The sequence below is a fragment of the Vigna unguiculata genome, chromosome 11 (assembly GCF_037176805.1).
Source record: "Vigna unguiculata cultivar grain cowpea cultivar isolate G323 ecotype 2 chromosome 11, ASM3717680v1, whole genome shotgun sequence".
Taxonomy (NCBI): Eukaryota; Viridiplantae; Streptophyta; class Magnoliopsida; order Fabales; family Fabaceae; genus Vigna; species Vigna unguiculata.
In genome coordinates this window covers 3794050-3815304 of record NC_140802.1, presented here as the reverse complement: position 1 = coordinate 3815304, position 21255 = coordinate 3794050, and the positions used below count along the sequence as shown (strand labels likewise).

The 21255-nt window shown below is 32.6% G+C and overlaps 3 protein-coding genes and 2 long non-coding RNA genes across 42 annotated transcripts; 2 read left to right on the top strand and 3 right to left on the bottom strand.

Moving 5' to 3' along the window:
- The first annotated feature begins 132 nt into the window (after positions 1-132).
- On the top strand, positions 133-13455 carry LOC114169211 (uncharacterized). 35 transcript variants are annotated; one of them, XR_014986352.1, is made up of 12 exons: positions 133-263; positions 782-987; positions 1086-1118; positions 1218-1571; positions 2116-2182; positions 2641-2754; positions 5717-5922; positions 6021-6461; positions 7052-7118; positions 7585-7708; positions 8858-9171; positions 9265-9819. It is a non-coding gene; the product is annotated as an uncharacterized LOC114169211 (long non-coding RNA). The 35 variants fall into 35 exon arrangements; XR_014986346.1 differs by having other exon boundaries at positions 6021-6507; XR_014986336.1 differs by having other exon boundaries at positions 6021-6885; positions 7598-7708.
- Positions 1357-4587, bottom strand: LOC114169209 (cysteine-rich receptor-like protein kinase 10). The gene is made up of 7 exons (XM_085668687.1): positions 3814-4587; positions 3545-3662; positions 3266-3435; positions 2967-3177; positions 2022-2259; positions 1756-1906; positions 1357-1665 (listed from the first exon to the last, which is right to left on the bottom strand). Exons 1-7 carry the CDS (start codon positions 4585-4587, stop codon positions 1357-1359), a joined length of 1971 nt encoding a protein of 656 aa, XP_085524813.1.
- LOC114169207 (cysteine-rich receptor-like protein kinase 25) lies at positions 6293-9708 on the bottom strand. 3 transcript variants are annotated; one of them, XM_028054250.2, is made up of 7 exons: positions 8928-9708; positions 8488-8601; positions 8209-8378; positions 7911-8121; positions 6958-7195; positions 6692-6842; positions 6293-6601 (listed from the first exon to the last, which is right to left on the bottom strand). In XM_028054250.2, the coding sequence occupies exons 1-7, from the start codon at positions 9706-9708 to the stop codon at positions 6293-6295; spliced, it is 1974 nt and encodes a 657-aa protein (XP_027910051.2). The 3 variants fall into 3 exon arrangements, with proteins under 3 accessions (XP_027910051.2, XP_085524812.1, XP_027910052.2); XM_085668686.1 differs by having other exon boundaries at positions 8209-8411; positions 8503-8601; XM_028054251.2 differs by having other exon boundaries at positions 9222-9708.
- Positions 13456-15543: 2088 nt separating the features above from the next.
- On the top strand, positions 15544-19821 carry LOC146880865 (uncharacterized). The gene is made up of 3 exons (XR_014986217.1): positions 15544-16278; positions 18963-19221; positions 19317-19821. It is a non-coding gene; the product is annotated as an uncharacterized LOC146880865 (long non-coding RNA).
- LOC146880866 (cysteine-rich receptor-like protein kinase 10) lies at positions 16795-19743 on the bottom strand. 2 transcript variants are annotated; one of them, XM_085668508.1, is made up of 7 exons: positions 18969-19743; positions 18670-18816; positions 18415-18569; positions 18118-18328; positions 17489-17726; positions 17198-17345; positions 16795-17103 (listed from the first exon to the last, which is right to left on the bottom strand). In XM_085668508.1, exons 1-7 carry the CDS (start codon positions 19741-19743, stop codon positions 16795-16797), a joined length of 1983 nt encoding a protein of 660 aa, XP_085524634.1. The 2 variants fall into 2 exon arrangements, with proteins under 2 accessions (XP_085524634.1, XP_027910123.2); XM_028054322.2 differs by having other exon boundaries at positions 18697-18816.
- Positions 19822-21255: the final 1434 nt, after the last annotated feature.

The following is a 21255-nucleotide window of genomic DNA, read 5'->3' as shown; positions in this document are numbered from 1 at the left end:
TTGGATTATATAACGACCCAGTTATAAGTGTTATACTACTATTTTTATCGATATTAAGGAATTCTAAACTACATAAGCAACGTGAGACTATTAAACATGATGGTAAGTATATATATATAATTGAGAGAGTTTTTGTAAAGAAAAAGAAAAATTCTATTTCGACCATATTTGATGAGAACGGAAAAATAGTCGTATGAGAGTTTTTTGGAGACAAAGAAGTCTTCTGTTACGTTAATTTCAAACTTGAAGCTACAAATTTTCAGGTACTACTTTGTATTTATTACACTTTCAGTACTATATGAAAATTTTCCTTCTTTTTTTTAAGATTAAACTGTGAGCATCTCATTCATTTTAGTAAACTTTAGTCATTTAACCTTGTTTTATAATAGAAAAAGGACAAGAACAACACAATAACAATGAAAAAAAAGGATTAATAACCAATTTAGTTTTTGAATGTATGAGATTCTTTCATCTGAACTTGATTAGAAATAATTTGTCTGGTTGAATGGTTGTCAGAATAAAACAATGCTGGATTTTTATAGTCGATTTTAAAATCATCAAGAAGATATATGTAAGTCGCTGCAGTTCACAAGATGATGCAGCTAAGGTTCTGTACAATTTGATTCTCTGAAGGGTATTTGTTTTCTACAACTTTTTTGGTTCACCTCAAATGATTAGTGCACGTGCATGCCCATAGGAACTAGGAGTCTCTTTCTTGGAAAATATAACAACTTCACACATTAATAATGACATTTTGTTTTTTTGTTATCACTCAAACAAGAATGAGTAGGTGGTGGATGTGGCCTGTTTGTGAAAATGCTTGGGAGAGCCATGGAGCAGAAAGGCCATGGATTTGCAAAGAAAAATGAGGATATGGTGATGCCTATTACAAAATGAATGAAATGATTCTTTCATCGCTGCAAATTTGGGGATTTGAAATTCTTTATTAAGAGCTTTATATCCGAGTTACCTTGCCGTGTTGGAATCGTAAGTATTATCTTATATCTTATTAATGGGTTGTCATGGCATATGAGTTTGAGGCTGTTTTCTTCTCATTGCAATTCTTCTTTCCTTTCTATTTTTAGGAACAAATATTGGGCTATATTTATTACTGACAGGTATTTAGTTTCCTTTCACCTTAAACATACATGGATATTTGCCTCTCATTTTTTCTCAAACATTGTTGTATATGAAATGTACATCAGCTTTTTCTTCAGCTTGCACCTTAAGAGAGTACAATATTGATAATGGAACTGTGACTAAGCTGCCATGGTGGTGTGTTGGTGCTGACGACTTGTGAGGTGACATGCAATGTCCCATGAGGAGAATAAATGAAATCAAATACAAAAATGTTCATTACCTCGGTATAGTAATAGAGGTTGTTGCATCATTAATGGAAAGATTCTTGGAACTTTTCGGTGTGGAGAAGTCCTCTAAGGTCGTTCTTCCAACTGAAAATGGTGGATGATTGGGTTCTGGAAGGGCCATTGCGTCACTTGCCAACATTACAACAACATCAGACATTGTTGGTCTATCTTTTGCATCTTCTTGAACACACAACAAACCAATCTGTATGCATCTCTCAACTTCACTTCCTACAAAGGATTTTTCCAGTGTTGGATCCATCATTTGCAAACATTTTCTTTCACACCATATTCTCCAAGCCTACAAGTATTTTGTAGTTTGTTAATATTTTTAAGCATTAACTAGAACTGTTGAACATTTTGTTGGCCATATATAACTGAGGAGACTTACATACAACAGAAGAGTCTGACCATGCTCTGAGAGATAGAATCCGCTATTCTTTCTCCCGCAAATGATTTCTAGAACTAGAACTCCGAAGCTGAAAACATCAGATTTCACTGAAAACAATCCTTCCATAGCATACTCAGGAGCCATGTATCCACTATTGCAAATCAATAGAGCTTTATTATTTGGCATGTCAATGTGTAGGAAAACAAAGATTTATTGTTTCTAAATTATTTATTGTTTAAGAAATGTTTGGTATGAGTAAAACTTACTAAGTGCCCATTACTCGTTTTGTATTTGCCTGGTTCTGTCCTTTTTCAAATGTCCTTGCCAGTCCAAAATCTGATATTTTGGGATTCATTTCAGGGTCTAATAGAACATTGCTAGCTTTGAGATCTCTGTGAATTACTTTAAGTCGAGAGTCCTCGTGAAGGTATAAAATACCTCTTGCTATTCCATTTATAATGCTTAATCTTAATTTCCAATCAAAATGCTTTTTTCTCTCATTATCTGACAACACAATAACAGAGACGAATTTAGCAACAATACAGTATTTGAAGCAAAATCTTTCAAATACCAAATGAGATTTGGCCTTAGCCTAGGAAAATAAATTTAGTATTTTATCCTTAAAGATGATCTATAACATGATTATTCATTGCATGATTATGCTAAAGTCCGGATTGCACTGGTCCAACCCAAGTTTATTAATTACCAGTTACCATTATCATTATATTATCTCTCTGTTATTATTATTTTTATCCTATATAAGTTGTTAACAAAACTCATGGATCAATTTATCCTATATAAACACTCTATGAGTAAACACACTATTCAATATTAAACACTCTTTAAACTCGGTCCATACTCTCTAATTACTTTAGCATCAAAAAGTTTTATGCAGCAGCTAGATCTCCCCTCTGACCTCCCTTGGAGCTCAGTGCAAAATACTCATTAGTTGGAGCCCGACTTCTAGAGAGAGGGTTGACTCAACTCGAAGACTCCTTGGTAAATTCCGTTAAGAACACCCAGTCTTGCTATTTTTATTCTTAAAATCAATAGTACCCCATATACATGAAGTACTTTAAAGCTCATAATAGAGCCACTTGACATGTGAATCAAGAATAACTTCTATTTTTAAACCTAAAATTGCAAAGAAAATATTGCAGAGCAAGCATTTGTACTTTTCATTGAAGCTATGAAGCTGTGTAACAACATACCAAAGAGGTGAAAGTCGAGGCTTTTATTAGGCAAATATTCATAAACTAGTATCTTTTCATTTTCCTCCAAGCAACATGCAAGAAGTCTCACAAGGTTGCGATGCTGGAGTTTAGCTATAAACATTACTTCATTATTGAACTCCTCTGAACCTTGACCAGAAAATTTTGACAGCCTTTTAACTGCAATTTGTCTTCCATCTGGCAGAATTCCCTGACACACATAGCGATCAATCAATAAAAGCATATTGAAAGATGATAAAAATAAATAATCTATATCCAGATGTCCAAATCATTAAAACCTTGTACACTGGGCCAAATCCACCTTCCCCCAGTTTTGATACTTCAGAGAAGTTATCAGTACTTTGTAGAATAGTGATTAATGGGATAGTAGGAAGGTCTGGATTCAGTGTATCCTCAGTTTGAATATTGTGATATGATGATAGACGAATGGCACGAGTTATCAACCCATCTACATAGTCAAGTTTGTGAGTTATTGTGTGAACTAAATAATCATATTTGAGTATGGGATGGCAAATAAGCCATCAAAAAAGTAGTCATTTATTGTTCAGGGAAATTACCTTTCCTAGTTCTATTCCTGCACCAATATACGCTCAAACATAGAACAGTTATTGACCCCGTCACACTGAAGCTAATAGTCAAGATTTTTGACCTATTATTGCCCCCTTGTTTAGGTGTAACAAGATAAAAGAAGAATAATTAATATTTCAAAGAAATCAACTTCATTAAATAAACAAACAAGAATCACCTGTCATAGAAAGTGATTACTACTCATTTTACAAAAGAACAAGTGAAAAAAGTGTTACTGTAAGATCAATGAATCACCTATTTGCAGATTAGGCTCAGCAACTGAAGATTTTTGGTAAAACATGTGATCATCATACTTTATGAAACAACTTCCGGTCCAAATCATCCATCCCAATTTATGTTCACAACATTTTGCAACTTGTGCTAATATGGTCTCCAAGCACTGTCTGCACCCTTCATTTGTGAGATCTCTAGTGCATTGCACCAAACCATACCTTCTCTCAGTAGAACTCAAATTAAAGACATCCATATAAAACAACTGATTAGTAGTACCCTTAGTTGCTTTTCTGATCAAACTTCTCAAAAAATCATCACCTTTCTGAATATCTTCCTTGTTAGATATATTTTTGTCTCCAAGAGAATGCCATGATCGGTTTGTTAAAACAGTTCCGAAAAAGTTCTCATTGGAGTACCTTAAAATGCAAAAATCATACCAAACCATAGCAGAGGCCCTATTGGTGCAGCGGTGAGGGGCTTCTTTGGCAGCCGTAGAGACACAGAATTGACAAAAGTATCTACCCACGTCACCACGACATTCATAGAGACCATACACAGGACTGTTGTTTCCTATGCTTTTGTAGTTATAACCTTTGCCTGTTGCTGCATCTGAAGATACCCATCTGAGCATTCTCTCAAGATTTGTTTGGTATACACTGCTGAGAGGTTGTTGGGTTGTGTTTTGGCAATTACTTCCCACAAAAATCGGTGTTTGTGCCTTCGTTACACGTGGTCTGAAACTCAACAGTAAGAAAAAACCATAGCATATTAATCTCAGGTGTAGATTTTTCTCCACCATATCTGCAGTTTGCCTTAAAGACTTACTCAGATGTTGATTATATAAAAATCAAAACATTATACCAAGTAATGCATTTGATTAGACCAACTAATGCATTTGACCATGTCTATTCTGATCAAATAGTATTACCCTCTTATCTGCAATATGTGGAAACTTTCTCCCAAGTAATTAACACCGTTAATTCTTTTGTTTTTTTTTTTCAAACGGAATACTTCATAGTCAAAATTTGGTTTATGAAAACCGAGTTTTAAACTTCATTCTTGCAACAATATGTCAAAAAGAAAAAAAGAAAAAAATTGAATGTCGGAATTTGGATTATATAACGACCCAGTTATAAACATGGTAAGTATATATATATATATATATATATATATATATATATATATATATATATATATATATATGAAAATTATTTGATTCTATTCTATTTAATTTGAGAATTCTGTTTGAGAGTAAGAAAAACAAATAATTGAGAGAGTTTTTGTAAAGAAAAAGAGAAATTCTATTTCGACCATATTTGATGAGAACGGAAAAATAGTCGTATGAGATTTTTTTGTAGACAAACAAGTCTTCTGTTACGTTAATTTCAAACTTGAAGCTACAAATTTTCAGGTACCACTTTGTATTTATTATACATTCAGTACTATATGAAAATTTTCCTTCTTTTTTTTAAGATTAAACTGTGAGCATCTCATTGATTTTAGTAAAATTTAGTCATTTAACCTTGTTTTATAATAGAAAAAGGACAACAACAACACAATAATAATGAAAAAAAGGATAAACAACCAATTTAGTTTTTGAATGTATGAGATTCTTTCATGTGAACTTGATTAGAAATAGTTTGTCTGGTTGAATGGTTGTCAGAATAAAACAATGCTGGTTTTCTATAGTCGATTTTAAAACCATCAAGAAGATATATGTAAGTCGCTGCAGTTCACAAGATGATGCAGCTAAGGTTCTGTACAATTTGATTCTCTGAAGGGTATTTGTTTTCTACAACTTTTTTGGTTCACCTCAAATGATTAGTGCACGTGCATGCCCATAGGAACTAGGAGTCTCTTTCTTGGAAAATATAACAACTTCACACATTAATAGTGACATTTTGTTTTTTTGTTATCACTCAAACAAGAATGAGTTGGTGGTGGATGTGGCCTGTTTGTGAAAATTCTTGGGAGAGCCATGGAGCAGAAAGGCCATGGATTTGCAAAGAAAAACGAGGATATGGTGATGCTTATTAAAAACTGAATGAAATGATTCTTTCATCGCTGCAAATTTGGGGATTTGAAATTCTTTATTAAGAGCTTTATATCCGAGTTACCTTGCCGTGTTGGAATCGTAAGTATTATCTTATATCTTATTAATGGGTTGTCATGGCATATGAGTTTGAGGCTGTTTTCTTCTCATTGCAATTCTTCTTTCCTTTCTATTTTTAGGAACAAATATTGGGCTATATTTATTACTGACAGGTATTTAGTTTCCATTTCACCTTAAACATACATGGATATTTGCCTCTTTTTTTTTCTCAAACATTGTTGTATATGAAATGTACATCAGCTTTTTCTTCAGCTTGCACCTTAAGAGAGTACAATATTGATAATGGAACTGTGACTAAGCTGCCATGGTGGTGTGTTGGTGCTGACGACTTGTGAGGTGACATGCAATGTCCCATGAGGAGAATAAATGAAATCAAATACAAAAATGTTCATTACCTCGGTATAGTAATAGAGGTTGTTGCATCATTAATGGAAAGATTCTTGGAACTTTTTGATGTAGAGAACTCCTCTAAGGTCGTTCTTCCAACTGAAAATGGTGGGTGCTTGGGTTCTAGAAGGGTCATTGCGTCACTTGCCAACATTACAACAACATCAGACATGGTTGGTCTATCTTTTGCATCTTCTTGAACACACAACAAACCAATCTGTATGCATCTCTCAACTTCACTTCCTACAAAGGATTTTTCCAGTGTTGGATCCATCATTTGCAAACATTTTCTTTCACACCATATTCTCCAAGCCTACAAGTATTTTGTAGTTTGTTAATATTTTTAAGCATTAACTAGAGCTGTTGAACAGTTTGTTGGCCATATATAACTGAGGATACTTACATACAACAGAAGAGTCTGACCATGCTCTGACAGATAGAATCCGCTATTCTTTCTCCCGCAAATGATTTCTAGAACTAGAACTCCGAAGCTGAAAACATCAGATTTCACTGAAAACAATCCTTCCATAGCATACTCAGGAGCCATGTATCCACTATTGCAAATCAATAGAGCTTTATTATTTGGCATGTCAATGTGTAGGGAAACAAAGATTTATTTTTTCTAAATTACTTACTGTTTAAGAAATGTTTGGTATGAGTAAAACTTACTAAGTGCCCATTACTCGTTTTGTATTTGCCTGGTTCTGTCCTTTTTCAAATGTCCTTGCCAATCCAAAATCTGATATTTTGGGATTCATTTCAGGGTCTAATAGAACATTGCTAGCTTTGAGATCTCTGTGAATTACTTTAAGTCGAGAGTCCTCGTGAAGGTATAAAATACCTCTTGCTATTCCATTGATAATGCTTAATCTTAATTTCCAATCAAAATGCTTTTTTCTCTCATTATCTGACAACACAATAACAGAGACGAAATTGAGCAACAATACAGTATTTGAAGCAAAATCTACCAAATACCAAATGAGATTTGGCCTTAGCCTAGGAAAAGAATTTAGTATTTTATCCTTAAAGATTATCTATAACATGATTATTCATTGCATGATTATGCTAAAGTCCGGATTGCACTGGTCCAACCAGAGTTTATTAATTACCAGTTACCATTATCATTATATTATCTCTCTGTTATTATTATTTTTATCCTATATAAGTTGTTAACAAAACTCATGGATCAATTTATCCTATATATACACTCTATGATACAGGGAGTAAACACACTATTCAATATTAAACACTCTTTAAACTTAGTCCATACTCTCTAATTACTTTAGCATCAAAAAGTTTTATGCAGCAGCTAGATCTTCCCTCTGACCTCCCTTGGAGCTCAGTGCAAAATACTCATTAGTTGGAGCCCGACTTCTAGAGAGAGCGTTGACTAAACTCGAAGACTCCTCGGTAAATTCAGGTAAGAACACCCAATCTTGCTATTTTTATTCTTAAAATCAATAGTACCCCATATACATGAAGTACTTTAAAGCTCATAATAGAACCACTTGACTTGTGAATCAAGAGTAACTTCTATTTTTAAACCTAAAATTGCAAAGAAAAAATTGCTGAGCAAGCATTTGTACTTTTCATTGAAGCTATGAAGCTGTGTAAGAACATACCAAAGAGGTGAAAGTCGAGGCTTTTATTAGGCAAATATTCATAAACTAGTATCTTTTCATTTTCCTCCAAGCAACATGCAAGAAGTCTCACAAGGTTGCGATGCTGGAGTTTAGCTATAAACATTACTTCATTATTGAACTCCTCTGAACCTTGACCAGAAAATTTTGACAGCCTTTTAACTGCAATTTGTCTTCCATCTGGCAGAATTCCCTGATAAACATAGAGATCAATCAATAGAAGCATAATGAAAGATGACAAAAATAAAAATCCAAATCCAAAATTCTAAATCATTAAAACCTTGTATACTGGGCCAAATCCACCTTCTCCCAGTTTTGATACTTCAGAAAAGTTATCAGTACTTTGTAGAATTGTGATTAATGGTATAGTAGGAAGGTCTGAATTCAGTGTTTCCTCAGTTTGAACATTGTGATATGATGATAGACGAACGACATGAGATATCAGCCCATCTACATAGTCATGTTTGCGAGTTCTTGTGTGAACTAAATAACCATATTTGAATACGGGATGGCAAATAAGCCATCAAAAAAATAGTCATGTATTGTTCAAGGAAATTACCTTTTCTAGTTCTACACCACCACCAATATACACTCAAACATAGTACAGTTATTGACCCCGTCACACTGAAGCTAATAATCAAGATTTTTGACCTATTATTGCCCCCTTGTTTAGCTGCAACAATATAAAAGTAGAATAATTTATTTTCCCAAGAAATCAACTTCAATAAATAAACAAACAAGTATTACCTGTGTCATAGAAAGTCACTACTATTCCAATTTACAGTAGAAGAAGTGAAAAAAGTGTTACTCTAACATCTATTACTAGATAGTTTTTCTTATGGTTATAGCGGTTACACATCAGTTTTTGTATCAGGTTTTTTTCTGTTATACAGAGTTTTATATAAGCTCTGTTTCTTCTCTTTCTATAGTACGTTTTTCTCAAATCAATACAATGAGAATTCTCACAAAATCTGAGAACTAAGAAGATCAATGAATCACCTATATGAAGATTAGGTTCAGCAACTGAAGATGTTTGGTAGAACATATAATCGTCATACTTTATCACACAACTTCCGGTCCAAATCGACCATCCCAATTTATGTTCACAGCATTTGGCAACTTGGGCTAATATGGTCTCCAAACACTGTGTGCACCCTTCATTTGTGAGATCTCTAGAACATTGCACCAAGCCATATCTTCTCTCAGTGGAACTCAAATTAAAGACATCCATATAAAACAACTGGTTAGTCTCCTTAGTTGCTTTTCTGATCAAACTTCTCATAAAATCATTACCTTTCTGAATATCTTCCATATTGGATATGTTTTTCTCTCCAAGAGCATGCCATGACGGATTTGTTAAAACAGTCCCATAAAAGCTCTCATTGGAGTATCTTAGAACGCAAAAGTCATACCAAACCATAGCAGAGACCCTGTTGGGGCAGCGCTGAGGGGCTTCTTTGGCAGCAGTAGAGACACAGAATTGACAAAAGTATCCAACCACATCACCACGACAATCATAGAGGCCATACACAGGACTCTTGTTGCCTATGCTTTTGTAGTTATAACCTTTGCTTGTGGCTGCATCTGAAGATGCCCATCTGAGCATTTCCTCAAGATTTGTTTGGTATACACTGTTGAGAGGTTGCTGGGTTGTGTTTTGGCAGTTGCTTCCCACAAAAATGGGTGTTTGTGCCTTCGTAACATGTGGTCTGAAACTCAGCAACAGAAAAAAGAAGAAACCATAGCATATTGATCTCAGGTGTAGTTTTTTTCCCACCATAATAACCCTGCAGTTGCTTCAATTACTTGCTCAAAAAATGATTATATCAAAAATAAAAACAGTATACCAAGTATCACTTGGATTTGATTATACATGTATATTCGGATCAAATAGTATCACTGTCTTAAGTCAACATAGTTATATGTGGAAGTCCTCTCTTCATTACTTACTCTAAATAACGGAGATATAAATTTGTTCTTAATTAAAATAGATATAATTTTTTTAGAATTATAAAATTACAAAATTATAAAATATTAAATTATAAATTATAAAATTATAAATCATATAATCATAATGATAAAATCATAAAATATAAAATTATAAAATTATAAAATTATAAAGTCATAAATTATAAAAGAATAAAATTACAAATTTGGAAGGAAGAGATTACGAGAGATTCTGAGTTCAACTCTCCTGGTAACATTTGGAAGAGTTCCGGTTAATAGGTTGAAAGAGTTCAAGTTAATAGGTTGAAAGAAACTAACTAACTATTAATATGCACTGATAAAAAAACTAACTATTAATATTTATAGATAAAAAAACAAAATTATAAAAATTAAAGAATTACAAAATTATACAATTATAAAATTACATAATTTATGCACAAAAGATAACGAGACAAAATAAATGTCATATCATTGAATATATAATCATATCACTTAACTAACAAAAAGAATCTACCAAAATCTAGCAATAAATACTCAATTAACAATTTAAAATTTCTAGGGACTTAAAATTGAATGAAACCTATATTTTAATGCCTCTTTTAAAAAAAATTATATATTAAAGTGGTATTTTTTTTATATTTGGTATTGTATTAAACAAGAATTTATAAATGATTATTATTGTAAAATATAAATTCAATATATACCAAGTCCGTCACAGAAGAAACCTAATCAAGACGCAAAAGCACTATCTCTGACTTATTATTACCAGGACAATGACCATAAGAAAACTTTGCCAACACGGAATCAAAACAAAGACAACTTTGAAGAATATGCAACCTAATTAAAACTCCATAAGATCTTTAATCACCGTAACATCAACCACAACAATAACATTTTATTTATATTTATGTAATCATTATTATAATGGGCTGATAATAAATTTAATACTTTAAAAAACAATTTTTTTTGTCATTAAATATCAATTTTCTCTCTTAATGGACCAATATTTCCCATGAAAAGTTATATATTTTAAGAAAAAAATTGTTTTAAGAATATATAGATCTAAAGATGAATTTTAATTAACAAATTATAATATATTTTTCATTCAAAATTCAACATATAATAAATATATGTATGAGATTATACATAAAATATATTCAACAAGTGAAATATCAACTTGCGTCTACCAGAAGACACACATCAAATATGTCTCACTAACCTTTGATCCAACATTCAAGACTTGTATTTTATTTACAAGCAATCTAAGGAAAAGATCGGTATAAGTTCAATACAACTCAAGTCGTGCATCTACCCATGTCATAGTGTGTAAGAACTTATATCTATGTGACTTAATCATCTATATAAAACAAGATGATACGTGTTAAAAGATAAATTCCAATACTTAAATAGTAAAATCAAACAACAATCCAATATCCTCCCTAATATGTGACCACAAATTCACATAATTCTAATTAATTTTGACAACCATTTTCATATAACATAAATTCCATCAATCTCAATAAACATTGTTATATTATATAATTCATTTAAGTAAAATAATAAATCAGTCATATAAACGATGAAAAAACTCAAATGTTAGCATAAAATGTAAGGCCCAGTTTTCTTCCCTAAAGTTTTAAGGGCTGCCTTTAAGCTATTGGGCCTAAGGGCTGGCCCAAAGTATAAAACCAGCCAAAATGTCTGCCATAATTCACTTATCCTACTCTTTTAGAGTCTACCCCTTGGTGCTTTGAGCCGCAACCGTCTTCTCTGCTAGGGTTTCACGACACCTTCCGTTCGCATTCAGCTTGGCCATCCCTAGCTCACCTCTGAGTCTGTTCTTAGAAGCTGTTCGTGCTCCACGGTTGGGTGTCGAGGTTTCCAGCTAGCTTTATCCAGGTACGGGAAGCTAGAACCTCTCTGTTTAATCTGTTTAATGTGATTATAAGTTGTTTACGGTATATTTTTTTTTTTATGATCCTTGAACTGGTATGTTGTTGTGAATGCATGAGATGGTTGGTGTTGTTGTTGGCATGTGCAAAATACGACTGTTACAGACATGGCAGTGGCGGCGACTATTAAACTCGCCCAAGAGAGCTCATCTCGCCTAGGCGAGGTGAGCAGAGGCTCGCCCAGGCCTTCTCGCGCAAATGGCCGCCCAGGCGGCTCGCTCAATTTCGAGAAAGCGAGCATCTGGCCCAAGCGAGGCGAGGCGAGTCTCGCGTAAGCGAGAACGTGCGGAGGCCCCTGTTCCAGATTTGCGAACTCTCGCCTAGGCGAAGAGGACTCGCCTGAGCGAGAGACTCTCGCCTGGGCAAGACTCCTCAGCCTGAGCGACGGGTTGAGCGAGGTTGCGTTCAGCTTGGGGTTTTTCTTGTCTTTTGATGGTTGAACTGTGCTTTATTGTACTATTATATGATGGCTTGAGGGAAATGAGTATGCATGTTGGGAGGAGTTTATTCGTGGGGAATTGTGGGCTTGGCATGATTTGTATATGAGTTGTACATGAGAAGTTGGATACATATATATGTGTGTATAGTCACAAATTTGGCATGAGCAACAATAAATCTTGATGGTTGGTAAACCAGTGGCATGGTTATGTTATGAGGAGAAACACTTTACTCATGGTTGGGAATAACGAGTTGGTAATGATTCAACGTATGAGAATTGAGGAGTTGGTTATGGGTGTTGGCATGAACTTTCATGTGTGATGTATGTGAAAATTCTTGACTGTTTATATTAGTTGGTCTATGTCAGTGCGTAATTCCTTGGAGTCTCTAGGTGAGACTTTCAGGGTCGTGCTTCAGTGGTCGGGACGTAATTCCATGGCCCCTGTTAGTGGGTGTCCATGGTGGTGCCCCATCTATATGGTCTGGTAAGGATTCAAGGTAAGGTTGCATCCTGGCACTCTAATGAGTCAGTTAGTCTCACTTAGAGCGGACTGACTCTTGTGGTGAGAGTAGCAGGAGGCCCGGAATTCATTAAGGGTTAACCTTGTGTGTGAGGGAAATTTGATTCATTATAACACTTGTAACACTTAGCTCGGGGGTGAGCAGAGGTATCCACCACAAGTGCAAGCATCCGCTGAATCCGACCAGGCTATATGTATCCGGATGAGTCGAGTCTTAGTGTATTGATTGAAGGGTCATAATATGTTTGAGTGATATGTGTATGTTGTATATGTGTATATTGGCTATGAAGGTACATTTGATTGCATGATAAAATTATTGTTGGCTCTAGCTTACCCGTTCTTATTGGTTGCTTTGTATGGTGTTCTTCTATCTTCGCGATGATCATCAATTCTATTGATGGAAGCAGACGCGAGAGGTAACCATGGTCAACAAGGGAGAGACGAATCCGCTGCTTAGCCTTCTTGGGTTGGACTTTCTGTCCTTCTTGGGCTATCTTTAGGGCTACGGCCCATGTACTTGTCCGCTTTTATATCTTTCTAGGATTCCAGTAAACTCTTTAACATGTTTCCTTTTTTTTTATGGCATCGCAGTGTGCCTTGGTTTGTACGGCGTTATGTTTAAACTCCAGGACTGCATTGTTATATTATAATTGTGTGACGTTTCTTTAATTATGCATATTAATTAAATGGGACGTTACATAGAACGTGTTTGACATATCAAAAATATTTAACATAATTAGGTTAAAAACACTATATCCATTAATTTTGCGAGTTTGGGGAGAAAATATATATCAAACTTTTGGACAATGACAAATTTCAATTTTATGTCAAAATTCAAGGACTATATATATATATATATATATATATATATATATATATATATATATATATATATGTTTATGTATGTAAGTTAATAAGTTAATATTCGATTTGCATTTATAAACATTTACGTTCTATGAATTTAAGAAACTAGAAGAAGAAAGAGAATTTTTTTAGCTTTAGAAAATATTTTTTTCTTGAGTGAAAATATGCTCTCTTGAGCAAAAAGTAGGCAAAACATAGGTTGGGTTACAATGTTATTTACTTGACTGAAATATCCTTCACTCGAGTGAAATTAAGGTTACTTTCAATTCTATTTTTGTTTGAGGGATAAATCTTTTGGTGGAGTAAAAATAGGACAAAATTAAGATCGTGTTTGTATTTTATTTTCGGTCGAGCAAAAATCCTTCACTAAACAAAAATATAAGAGAAATCAACCTCAAGAGTACAATCAAACCAATTTTTAAAGATATTTCAAAAACATTTCAATAATGATTTGCTCAAGCATCATCTTTCACTCATATAAACTCAACATTCAAGTCCCAATTTTCTTTTTGTTTAATCAAGTCTCAATTTTCATCAATTTTATTTAATTTGGTAATATTTTTTTAACGTCGTTTAAACAATTAATGGTAACGAACAGTGGTTGTCACGTATCACTTTGGTTTTTAATTTTTTTTAAAATATTCACATGTCAACCCAGCAGCATACCACATGTCAAAGTTAATGTTTTATATTCAATTTAATCCCTATATTTTCAATTTAGTCCCATTTTTTTTAATGGAACAATTTTATCTATCTCTAAAATGAGACCAAATTTAATTTTTATATTAATGTTACACTAGTATTTTTATTAAATTCACATTTTTATTACAAATTTTTGGTTTACGGTTATAGTTACTTTAAAATTAGAACAAAAATGTTAAAAATGAGGACTAAAACTATTGATTTAAAATTTTACGAAGTTAAAATTATATATCACATAAACTAAGGGTGTTACTTCCACTTTTGAACCTCAAAATTTAAAAAATCACATGTGATTTTTAACCTCTTCAAATTTTAAATCAATAATATTAATTTTCGTCTTTAACATTTTCATTCTAATTTTAAAGGAACTCTAACCCTAAACCAAAATTATTTAATAAAATGTGAGTTTTAATAAAAATATGAGTGTAACATTTATATAAAGTTAAATTTAGTCACAAGTTAGAGAGGGACAAAATTTCATCATTTTTAAAAATATTAGGATTAAATTAAATAAAAATAACGAATATAGGGACTAAATTAAATAAATAAAAAAAACTTTGACATCTGACACGTTACTGAGTTGACATGTGAACATTTTTTTTCAAAATTAAAAAATTAAAAAATTTTAAAAATTAAAAAATCATGAAGTTGACATGTAATCGTCATTGTTTAACACCATTCATGATTTAAATTGTTTTAGAAAAAATAACTAAATTAAACAAAATTAACAAAAATTGATACATGATTAAAAAAAAATATTAGAGTTGAACGGAAAGAATTGAACAATAATAAAGACAAAAAATATATATTTTAACCAAAAAAACTTCTTCTCATACCTCAAATATGTCAAATATTCTAAAATCTTGGATTCATTTAATATTATTTTCGTTTAAACTATAAACTACACATCAGATTAAAAGTAAATGATGTTTATTTTTTAAATAAATATTTAAAATTAAAACTTATATGAATAATTAATTAAAATTTATTTATTTAAATAAATGTCTAAATTTTGCCATAAATAATTAGGAAAACATGTCATTTTAACGTGTCATATAAAACTTATTTGCTAACAATCCTTAGTTTCCTGCAATGTTTCTTATATATTTAAAGCGGTATAATTTTTTAATATATTTTTAAATAATGCATTTCATATCTATAAAAAAAAACACTAAATCCCGGCTGAAAAATCATTTTTAAATTCCAAGCATTTTCCAAAAAATTCTCATCAGGTTTTTATGGATGTATTGTCTCTTTTTTTTTTTTCTTTAAAATTCTCTAAAGTTGTTTTGCTTAGTTGTAATGATGATGGTATGCATTCTCTTCACAAAGGAATCTGCACGTTTGAGCATGCCCAGGGAAAACAGGAGTCTAGTTTTTTGGTTGTCGTTGAAACTCATAAACTTAACACATTAATAATCTTATTTGAGTTTCAATCAAACAAGTCTAAGTTGCAGTGGCTATGAACTGTTTGTGAAAATGACTAGGAGAGCTATGGTGACTAGTTAGTTTTGTATATATTTTCTTAAAGGGTTGTGGTGACAAATTCTGTGAGTTTGAGGCTATTTTGTTCTCATCAAACAATTTTTTCTTTTCAATTTTTGGGAACAAATATACTTGCTCTTGGTGTTTTCTGATTGGAAAAGGGTTATTGCGACTAACCTTGAGGTCACTAAAGGATGTGATAGCTTACTTTCAAAAGCTTGTCGAGTAGAGATGAACATTTTAGCTCATACGTACATATGGCTACCAATTCCCACTTGAACTTTTATGGATATTTGCTTGTTTATGAAAATTCTCGCAGACTTTGCTGCTTCGGGAATGTGAATCAACTTTGTTCGGCACTCCTGCGTTGCCAGCTTGTTCTGGCTTTGATAGGGACGTGCAGGGTTATTGAAGATGGTTTTCTCACACCAGCAGTTTCAGGTATTTTGTCTGTGATGATAATTTATTTTTTAGTAACTTTGGTTGCATGTTGTGGTGAACATATATATTTTGTGTGGTTTGGTCAAGGTACAATTTTTTCTTGGAAATTGATCTATATTCTAATACAACAAAAGAAAGATGTTTATCTTGGAGACCGAACTGTATTCTAAAGTAAAAGGTATGGGTGCATTCAATGCTAGTGTTAATAGATAAACTAATAGAGAATTTGTTTACATCAATGATAAATATAACTGCACTTGTCTCTTTTTTAAAGTGAGTCAGCCCAGCTAGTTTTGTCTTGTCCCACCGCTGATCCATCATAAATTAGATAAGGTGAACTGAGAACTTGGGTCTTACAATATTATAATAAATGATTAAAATTTATTTTTATAAATATTAATAATTTAAGTTTTAATGTTATTATATATATTATCCTTCCAACAACACAGAACTTGGGTCCTACTATATTATATACATTATATATTTTGAAGTTAAATCCTTTGTGCAATCATCAAATTACCTCGGTAAAGTAATAGATGATGTTATATGATTAATGGAAAGATTTTTACAACTTCTTGATGTATAGACTTCCTCTGAGGTCAATCTTCCAACTGAAAATGCTGGGTGTTTGGGTTTTGAAAGGGCCACTGTGTCACTGGCTATCATTACAGCAACATTGGACATGGTTGGTCTATCTTTTGCATCTTCTTGAACACACAACAAACCAATCTGGATGCACCTCTCTACTTCACTGCTTATGAAGGATTTTTCGAGCATTGGATCCATCAATTCCAAACATTTTCCTTCACACCATGTTCTCCAAGCCTACACAAGTATTTGTAGTTTTATAGCATTGTTAAGCTTTAGTTATCGTAGCATTGTTGAATAATTTCTTGACCATACAAGAAAGAAGACTTACATATGAAAGAAGAGTTAGATCCTCTGACAGGTATAATCCACCATTCTTTCTCCCAGAAATGATTTCTAGAACGAGAACTCCAAAGCTAAAGACATCAGATTTGACTGAAAATAGCCCTCCCATAGCATACTCAGGAGCCATGTATCCACTAATGAGAATCAATAGAGCTTTATTATTTATCTCATGTCAAGTAACATATAGAAAATAATTTCATTTTACTACAATTAAATACTAAAATATGCACTGATAAATCTTATTATTTTAAAAGTATTTGGTATAAGTAAAACTCACTAAGTGCCAAATACTCGTTTTGTATTTGCCTGGTTCTGACCTATTTCAAATGCTCTTGCCAGTCCAAAATCTGATATTTTGGGATTCATGTCATGGTCTAATAGAACATTGCTAGCTTTGAGATCTCTATGAATTACTCTGAGTTGTGAGTCCTCATGAAGGTATAAAATACCTCTTGCTATTCCATTGATAATACTTAATCTTAGTTTCCAGTCGAATTGTTTTCTTTTCTCAACATCTGGCCACATCAACAGCATAAATATTTAAACAACAAACAGTTAGTGAAGCAAAAAGATAGCAAATACATCAAATGCTATACCAAAAGAATTTTCCATTTCCCCCTTACAGATGACTTATAACATGATTATTAATTACATGATATAACTGAATTTAGTTTATGTGACTTTGAAAGAAGAAAACATGGCATGATTTCTTTAGATATTATGATCTCGTCCTGCTGCTCTTATTTTAAAATTATAATAGTACAATATACATGCCAAGACAACTACATTAAAGCTCCATAGTTTTCCGCGCTTGTCTTGGGAACCAATACCATTAGTGTAGTAGAGAATTGAAAAACAAAATTGCAGTAAAAGCAACACAGGTACTGGAGTTATGTGAAAACATACCAAATAGGTGAAAGTTGAGACTTTTATTCGGCAAATACTCATATACAAGTATCTTTTCATTCCCCTCTGAGCAACATGCCAAAAGTCTTACGAGGTTGCGATGCCTCAGTTTAGCTATAAACATTACTTCATTATTGAATTCCTCTGAACCTTGACCAGAAAATTCTGAGAGTCTTTTTACTGCAATTTGCCTTCCATCAGGCAGAGTTCCCTGATAAAAGTTTGCAATAAATAAAAGCACATATAAAGTTGGTAAAAATAAGAAATCTATATCTGAAAATCCAAATCATCAAAAACCTTGTAAACGGAGCCGAATCCACCTTCCCCTAATTTAGATTCTTCTGAAAAGTTATCAGTACTCTTCTGAATTGTGATTAATGGGATTCTAGGCAGGTCCGTGTTCCCTATTTCTTCTGGTTGAATTTTGGGAAATAAAGGTAGAGGAAGCCGTTCTACAAAGAGACGTTTGTGAGTTCATATCTGAGCAAACTAGTTTTATCTGACTATAAGAAAATCAAGGAATGTGTGCTTGGAGAAGTTACTCTCTCTAACTCCACCCGTCATTTTTTCTTGATATACCTTTTCTCATTCTTTTCCTGTGCCAAAAGCAATATACGCTGAAACATAGTACAATTATTGGCCCAATCACACTGAAGCTAATGATCAATATTTTTGATCTGTTATCACCCCCTTGTTTCTCTGCGACAATGTAAAAGATGAATGAGAATACAAGGTTGATTTGGTGATAAAAGAGGAAGGAATATCCCGTTGGTTTGAATCCTTCCACTAACAAAAACTAATATATTAACAACTAATATTTGTTCATAAATATAAAATGGATTCAGATTCACCTTGTGTATTGGGCGCCGGAGCTGAAGGTGGTTCGGTGTTAAGAAGGTAGAACATATGATCATCATACCTTATCAAACAACTTCCAGACCAAATAAACCATGCTATTTTTTGTTCACAACATGTGGGAACTTTCGCTAGTATGTCCTCCAAACACTGTCTGCACCCTTCATTTGTGAGATCTCTGGTGCATTGCACCACGCCATACCTACTCTCAGTGGCACTCAAATTGAAGCCATCCTTACAGTACAACAGGTTAGTTTCATTAGTTGCTTTTCTGATCATACTTCTCACAAAATCCTCACCTGTCTGAATCTCTGACGTGTTGGATATGTTTTTTGTTCCAATAGTATGCCATGTTGGGTATGTCATAGCTTTCCCAAAGAAGTTTTCATTTGAGTACCTTATAACGCAGTAATCATTCCACACCACAGCAGACTCCTTATTGGAGCAGAGCTGAGGGGCTTCTCTTGCAGCAGTGGCAATACAAAATTGACAAAAGTATCCAGCCAAGCCACCCCCACAATCATAGAGGCCATACACAGAGCTATTGTTGGTGCCTATGGTTGTGAGGTTATAACCACTGCTTGTGGCTGCATCAGAGGGCATCCAGGCCAGGATTTTATCAAGGTTGCTTTGGTATTCACTGCTGAGTGTTTGTTGGGTGGTGTTATGGCAGTTACTTCCCAGGTATACCTCTTCCTCAGCCTTTGTAATGAATGATCTGAAATTCAGCAGCAACATGAAAGTAAAGCATAGTGTTTGCATTTCTATCATGAACTACCTTCTTAATTATGTTATTTTCTACAATTATTGAAACATATAGCAAGTAATGCATAAGAGTTTCATGTGTTATTCATTCTCAATTGTCAACTTTTACTGCTAAAATACCATTAACTGTTCTTCAACAGTAGGTATTGAATGAGAAAAACTTTAAATCTGAAATTCAACACGTATAAAATTTGAACTATCCTAGCCAATAATTGAGCGCAAGCACTGGTAAAATTCTGACTAGTCCATATGAGTTTGTATCTAGCAGCCATTCTGACTTCAGGTACATGTTCAATTTTTCCTATAGATAACTATACCATTTTCATCTGAACGACAAAGAAGAGAATATGCAAAATAATGTTGTTCCTGGATGTCTGAGAAATTCTTAATTTGATTTTCATGTAAAATTTATGTTTAGTTAAGTTTCTAAGAACATAATAAATTTAGGTAACTTCTATTATTTTTTTTATTGGATATTCAAAATTTTATATTTTTTAATTAGGTATCTGTCGTGTAAATTTTTTATTGGATAAGGAAGTAACAATTGTTATTTATCTAACAAAAAATTTAAAGCTCTAAAGTCAATTTAAAAGTGTAAAAATTTTGAATATTCAATATATAAAAAAAAAATGTAGAGGATGACTTCCAATTTTTTTTTTCTGTCAATATTATTTTAAGGTTTCTCTATGAATGATCGAATTTTGCTTTTATCTTTAATATTTTTTTTAACTTTTCAGAATGTAAGAAATTTCAATTTATTGTCCTATAATTTTTTAACTCTCTAGCTTCTAATATATTTATTTATTTAATTTGATCCAAAAACGTTATAATACAGTGTTTTTCTTTAAATGTTTTCGGTATATAAATATGTTGTATAATTTTAGATTTATCCTCATAACATTTTGTCAGAAATTTTCTTTTTATTTAACTGTTGGGAACTTCTATTATTGTTTGGTGACTGTAAAAAAACTGTGGAAGTAAGGGTGTTGTGAATTTTTTTTAACCAGTCTAAATTATTTGATTTCACCTTCCAGAATTATTTTTTTAAGAACAAAAAATAAAAATATTAAAATTATAAAATTCAATAATTTATCATAGATAAATAATGGTGTATGTATTCTCTAAAATATTCCATCATATCCACCACACTGAATTAACTCACAAGTCCTAAGATAGAAGTTCTTAAGCTTCAATATTAATGGTGGAAGTGAATTTTATATACTCTCATTCACACTAGATAGTCAACAATGGCACCTCAGTGATAACACTGTTAATTTGTAGACATTTCAAATAAAGTCAAAGTTGGTCTAAGAATATTCTAAATCTAATCTAGGTTTGAAGTAAAGGTATAGGGAAATAGGATATATAAATGTAATATTATTATAGTTATATATTTTGGATGAGTGAATTGATATATTTTATGTTTTGGATTATCTTTTTTTAATATTAATTTTAAAATATTTTATTTTACTATTATTATTAAAATGGGACACGTACATGTGTAATTAGTACTGTATA

Excerpts from the sequence above, each read along its gene's own strand:
- LOC114169207 (XM_085668686.1), bottom strand. The coding sequence starts at position 9,708 with ATGGTGGGAAAAAAACTACACCTGAGATCAATATGCTATGGTTTCTTC. Across the intron at positions 8,412-8,502 it reads GAGTGTATATTGGTGGTGGT|TTCACACAAGAACTCGCAAA; the intron begins GTAGAACTAGAA and ends ATGGTTATTTAG. Across the intron at positions 7,196-7,910 it reads CCTCGACTTTCACCTCTTTG|ATAATGAGAGAAAAAAGCAT; the intron begins GTATGTTCTTAC and ends TTGTGTTGTCAG.
- LOC114169209 (XM_085668687.1), bottom strand. The coding sequence starts at position 4,587 with ATGGTGGAGAAAAATCTACACCTGAGATTAATATGCTATGGTTTTTTC. Across the intron at positions 3,663-3,813 it reads TTGCTGAGCCTAATCTGCAA|ACACCTAAACAAGGGGGCAA; the intron begins ATAGGTGATTCA and ends TTTTATCTTGTT. Across the intron at positions 3,178-3,265 it reads GATTTGGCCCAGTGTACAAG|GGAATTCTGCCAGATGGAAG; the intron begins GTTTTAATGATT and ends TATGTGTGTCAG.
- LOC146880866 (XM_085668508.1), bottom strand. The coding sequence starts at position 19,743 with ATGATAGAAATGCAAACACTATGCTTTACTTTCATGTTGCTGCTGAAT. Across the intron at positions 18,817-18,968 it reads TCCGGCGCCCAATACACAAG|AGAAACAAGGGGGTGATAAC; the intron begins GTGAATCTGAAT and ends ACATTGTCGCAG. Across the intron at positions 18,570-18,669 it reads AAGAAAAAATGACGGGTGGA|AACGGCTTCCTCTACCTTTA; the intron begins GTTAGAGAGAGT and ends GTCTCTTTGTAG.